Raw genomic sequence first — 6,000 nt, forward strand, 5'->3', positions numbered from 1 at the left:
TCATCACATTCACTACCGCTCTACTGTTTCAGAGAGCACAGATATAGACAGCAACTACTTATACAGAGAACAGTGAGGAGGACCTCAGATCAAAAAGATGCAAAGACCCTGGGCTGGGACCCTGGGTTGGGACCCCGGGCTGGGACCCTGGGCTGGGACCCTGGGTTGGGACCCTGGGATGGGACCCTGGGCTGGGACCCTGGGTTGGGACCCCGGGCTGGGACCCTGGGTTGGGACCCCGGGCTGGGACCCTGGGATGGGACCCTGGGCTGGGACCCTGGGCTAGGACCCTGGGCTAGGACACTGGGCTGGGACCCTGGATGGAACGCTGGGCTGGGACCCTGGGATAGGACCCTGGGATAGGACCCTGGGATGGGACCCTGGGCTGGGACCATGGGATATGACCCTGAGCTGGGATCCTGGGATAGGACCCTGGGCTGGGACCCTGGGCTAGGACCCTGGGATAGGACCCTGGGATAGGACCCTGGGATAGGACTCTGGGCTGGGACTGGAGGAGAGGAGACATTAAATACCTACAGTAATGTATGTAATGGAGGTGACTCAGTGAGAAGTAACCTTGACTTGGACCTGAAGGCTTCAGTTATCTCCTTGAAGTAATGCCTAAGGTTTTGCCGGTGTTTAGCTCAGCAAAGTCTTACTGCGCTCAGGGGGCCAGGGTTCAAACCAGTGTCTTACTGCGCTCAGGTGACCCAGGTTCAAACCAGAGTCTTACTGGTCTCAGGTGACCCGGGTTCAAACCAGTGTCTTACTGCGCTCAGGTGACCCGGGTTCAAACCAGAGTCTTACTGCGCTCAGGTGACCCAGGTTCAAACCAGAGTCTTACTGTTCTCAGGTGACCCGGGTTCAAACCAGTGTCTTACTGTGCTCAGGTGACCCAGGTTCAAACCAGAGTCTTACTGGTCTCAGGTGACCCGGGTTCAAACCAGTGTCTTACTGCGCTCAGGTGACCCGGGTTCAAACCAGAGTCTTACTGGTCTCAGGTGACCCAGGTTCAAACCAGAGTCTTACTGGTCTCAGGTGACCAGGTTCAAACCAGGGTCTTTCTGGTCTCAGGTGACCCAGGTTCAAACCAGAGTCTTACTGCGATCAGGTGACCCGGGTTCAAACCAGAGTCTTACTGCGCTCAGGAGACCCGGGTTCAAACCAGAGTCTTACTGGTCTCAGGTGACCCAGGTTCAAACCAGAGTCTTACTGGTCTCAGGTGACCAGGTTCAAACCAGGGTCTTTCTGGTCTCAGGTGACCCAGGTTCAAACCAGAGTCTTACTGCGATCAGGTGACCCGGGTTCAAACCAGAGTCTTACTGGTCTCAGGTGACCAGGTTCAAACCAGGGTCTTACTGCACTCAGGTGACCCGGGTTCAAACCAGAGTCTTACTGGTCTCAGGTGACCCGGGTTCAAACCAGAGTCTTACTGGTCTCAGGTGACCCAGGTTCAAACCAGAGTCTTACTGCGCTCAGGTGACCGGGTTCAAACCAGAGTCTTACTGGTCTCAGGTGACCCAGGTTCAAACCAGAGTCTTACTGGTCTCAGGTGACCAGGTTCAAACCAGGGTCTTTCTGGTCTCAGGTGACCAGGTTCAAACCAGGGTCTTTCTGGTCTCAGGTGACCCAGGTTCAAACCAGAGTCTTACTGCGATCAGGTGACCCGGGTTCAAACCAGAGTCTTACTGGTCTCAGGTGACCAGGTTCAAACCAGGGTCTTACTGCACTCAGGTGACCCGGGTTCAAACCAGAGTCTTACTGGTCTCAGGTGACCCGGGTTCAAACCAGAGTCTTACTGGTCTCAGGTGACCCAGGTTCAAACCAGAGTCTTACTGCGCTCAGGTGACCAGGTTCAAACCAGGGTCTTACTGTGCTCAGGTGCTCAGGTGACCAGGTTCAAACCAGGGTCTTACTGTGCTCAGGTGCTCAGGTGACCAGGTTCAAACCAGGGTCTTACTGTGCTCAGGTGCTCAGGTGACCAGGTTCAAACCAGGGTCTTACTGTGCTCAGGTGACCAGGTTCAAACCAGGGTCTTACTGTGCTCAGGTGACCAGGTGACCAGGTTCAAACCAGGGTCTTACTGTGCTCAGGTGACCAGGTGACCAGGTTCAAACCCAGACAACCGTATAAACAGAGGAGAGTCTGATGGTGAGAAGGATAGGAGAACATCCCATCCTATGGATAACAGAGAGAGCAGGAGAAGTGTGGTCCCTATGGATAACAGAGAGAGCAGGAGAAGTGTGCTCCCTATGGATAACAGAGAGAGCAGGAGAAGTGTGCTCCCTGTGGATAACAGAGAGAACAGGAGAAGTGTGCTCCCTATGGATAACAGAGAGAGCAGGTGAAGTGTGGTCCCTATGGATAACAGAGAGAGCAGGAGAAGTGTGGTCCCTATGGATAACAGAGAGAGAACAGGAGAAGTGTGGTCCCTATGGATAACAGAGAGAGCAGGGGAAGTGTGGTCCCTATGGATAACAGAGAGAACAGGAGAAGTGTGCTCCCTATGGATAACAGAGAGAGCAGGAGAAGTGTGATCCCTATGGATAACAGAGAGAGCAGGAGAAGTGTGGTCCCTATGGGTAACAGAGAGAGAGCAGGAGAAGTGTGCTCCCTGTGGATAACAGAGAGAGAGCAGGAGAAGTGTGGTCCCTATGGATAACAGAGAGAGAACAGGAGAAGTGTGGTCCCTATGGATAACAGAGAGAGAACAGGAGAAGTGTGGTCCCTATGGATAACAGAGAGAGCAGGAGAAGTGTGATCTCTATGGATAACAGAGAGAGCAGGAGAAGTGTGATCTCTATGGATAACAGAGAGAACAGGAGAAGTGTGCTCCCTATGGATAACAGAGAGAGAGCAGGAGAAGTGTGATCTCTATGGATAACAGAGAGAGCAGGAGAAGTGTGATCTCTATGGATAACAGAGAGAGCAGGAGAAGTGTGCTCCCTATGGATAACAGAGAGAGCAGGAGAAGTGTGATCTCTATGGATAACAGAGAGAACAGGAGAAGTGTGCTCCCTATGGATAACAGAGAGAGCAGGAGAAGTGTGATCTCTATGGATAACAGAGAGAACAGGAGAAGTGTGGTCCCTATGGATAACAGAGAGAGAACAGGAGAAGTGTGGTCCCTATGGATAACAGAGAGAGCAGGAGAAGTGTGCTTCAACAGCCTCAACACCACTGGATCATTACAGACATCATCTGCAACCATGATGCTCTCAGGCACTTTGGCTCTCTATCCCCCCCACCCTCTCTCTATCCCCCCCCACCCTGTCTCTCTCTCTATCCCTCACCTTCTCGCTCTCTCTATCCCCCACCCTGTCTCTATCCCCCCACCCTCTCTCTCTCTCTATCCCCCCCACCCTCTCTCTCTCTCTATCCCCCCCACTCTCTCCCTCTCTCTATCCCCCCACCCTGTCTCTATCTCTATCCCCCCACCCTCTCTCTATCTCTATCCCCCCACCCTCTCTCTATCTCTATCCCCCCACCCTCTCTCTATCTCTATCCCCCCACCCTGTCTCTCTCTCTCCCTGTCTCTCTCTTCCCTCCCTCTCTCACTCTCTCCTCTCGCTCCCTGTCTCTCTCTTTCTCTCTATCTATTTCTCTCTCACATTCACACCAACGTGTGCGCGCGTGCGCACACACACACACACACATATTACTATACTGCTTACAACAAGGGCATAAGCATTCTATCCTCACCTACTTTTACAGATACAGAAATCTCACAATTTGACGGCAGAGTGTATTGATATCAATAAAGAAATAAGGTATCGTTTTAATCTTATGAGAGTAAGTGTTCTGTAATGGACCTATAGTACAATGTAATAGGTCTAGAAACATTTATTTTTACACCTACACATTTGAAACAATAGGTATTTTGTCATTCTTTGGTTTCTGGACCTAGCAGTTTAGCCTAGGGTGGACTAACGGTAAAGGACCAGAGTGACACTATAATGAACTCTCCGTGCGACTCGGGGAAGTGACACACATTTTCCAGTAGGCTACTGTTATTATTCTTACCTTGAGCTATTGCTATCGACTCAAACCGGTGCAGTTCTCTGAGCAGGGTTGTGCGTTCGGTGGGGTGCAGACTATAAATAAAATCCTTGGCTCCTTGAGGCGAGTTCAAGGGCTCCATCGGGTCCTTGTGAGGGTGTGTGCCCAAGTCGCAGCTCTGCTGGCTGGGTAGCATCGGTACAGGCTGGCGTAGCGGAGCTAGGTTTGACCCGCGGACTCTTCCCAACATGTTCCCCGACCTCAGAATGAGGGCGGGCCGCAGGACTCTCTGCAAACTGGGCAGCATGGTGGAGACAAAAGGGAAGTGGAGGCGTCGACAACCTAGAATAGAAATACAATTTTAACGCTTACTGAAGCGTAAAGAAAAATACAGGAGGCTACTTACGATACAACATCCTCGACTGTTTCACGTATGAATGTAATGGATTATTTTGACAGCAGGAGGCTACTGTGGAATGGCTAAGCCTATTCATAGGCAATAAATAACAAAGTAGAGACACAGACTCAGATCGGGCTGTCAAAGTGCAACTTATGACAACACCGACCTCTCGATCAGCGGATGCTCTGCCGGCCTGTCCTGTCAAAAAAAATCAGATCTCTTTCGGGTGTAAAACGCAGCACAGAACCATAAGTCCTTCGATCACAATTTCATAGATCATGAAAATAATGTCGCCAACAAAACACATTCGTGGCAAGATCGGTGAGTCAAAAAGGAAACATTCCTCCTCATCTTCAAAGCTACAACATCGCCGAGGCTACTTCCCCGTCTGCGGTCGGATGGGCTGCTTCTCTTCCCCGTGATGTGCGCCCTTCTCTCGAGGCTAAAAATATTTTCCAATGGAATAGCTTGACTATACGTAGCTATGACGGCATCTGCCTTACGTTTTTGTATAGCTCATACAGTGAGTGCGAAGGTACCACTAGACCAATAGCCTACTTGTAGGCCTATTTTGCGGCAGGTATCAATAGACATCCTAAGGACGTCTGCACAGGACATATGAGCATAGTACATGTATGACAACATGGGAAATGTATTTTTCATTCCATATGTAATGCCATGAAAGAACGTTCTACATGCTATTTTTAGTGACTACATTTCCCAGATGAGCACTAGGGCTATTGAAACACTACATTTCTGCTGTCGCATTATGGGAAACGTATTTTAGTCCGACCGGTGGCCTCTCCGCAATCTATTTATTGCCTCAAAACATCTGGGAACTTGGAAATCTCCGACTCCACACTTCAGTGCGTTCAAGACAACTGGAAACTCGAAAAAAACGAGCTCCGACAGGCTAAAATGGTTTGAACGGTCAACTCATTCGGAAATTCGGGCATCTTTCTAGAGCTTCGACTTTCCGACATGAAGATCATTGACGTCATGATTTGACCTGCTTTTTTCCCCCGAGTTCCCAGTTGTCATCAAAGCGCAATCTGGCTCATCATCAGTCCACAGACAGTGACCCAAGTCATCATATCAGCTCTCCATCCAATCTCTGTATCCTGGCCACAGTCACCACTGAAGCTAACAATCCCCTCATCACAGAGACAGCCCTAAAAACTAAACATCCCTTTCTTGGGCTTGGTGTGGAATTACCATGTTACTACGACATCAGAGGGTAGACTACTAGTACAGGGACACAGAGTACTACAGAGTCACTAGTACAGGGACACAGAGTACTACAGAGTCACTAGTACAGGGACAGTCAGTCACTAGTACAGGGACAGTCAGTCACTAGTACAGGGACAGTCAGTCACTAGTACAGGGACAGGCAGTCACTAGTACAGGGACAGTCAGTCACTAGTACAGGGACAGGCAGTCACTAGTACAGGGACAGTCAGTCACTAGTACAGGGACAGTCAGTCACTAGTACAGGGACAGGCAGTAACTAGTACAGGGACAGTCACAGGGACAGGCAGTCACTAGTACAGGGACAGTCAGTAACTAGTACAGGGACAGTCAGTAACTAGTACAGGGATAGT

General features: G+C 50.3%; 1 protein-coding gene across 2 annotated transcripts in view; it reads right to left on the reverse strand.

The window, feature by feature from the left end:
• The window catches only part of LOC149984303 (transmembrane protein 65-like), a 79,702-nt gene extending 74,598 nt beyond the window's left edge, over window positions 1-5,104 (reverse strand). Inside the window, exons 1-2 of one of the 2 annotated variants that reach the window (XM_090230633.1) lie at window positions 4,566-5,096; window positions 4,024-4,341 (exon numbers count right to left, since the gene is read on the reverse strand). In XM_090230633.1, the coding sequence (XP_090086759.1) occupies window positions 4,024-4,306 (283 nt within the window). In that variant the 5' untranslated portion in view covers window positions 4,307-4,341; window positions 4,566-5,096. Of the gene's footprint in view, window positions 1-4,023; window positions 4,342-4,565 lie in introns of both variants that reach the window. The other variant, XM_090230634.1, reaches the window with a different exon arrangement.
• Window positions 5,105-6,000: the final 896 nt, after the last annotated feature.

The sequence above is a fragment of the Oncorhynchus mykiss genome, chromosome 3, assembly GCF_057628025.1.
Source record: "Oncorhynchus mykiss isolate SJ-2025 chromosome 3, ASM5762802v1, whole genome shotgun sequence".
NCBI classification, from domain to species: domain Eukaryota; kingdom Metazoa; phylum Chordata; class Actinopteri; order Salmoniformes; family Salmonidae; genus Oncorhynchus; species Oncorhynchus mykiss.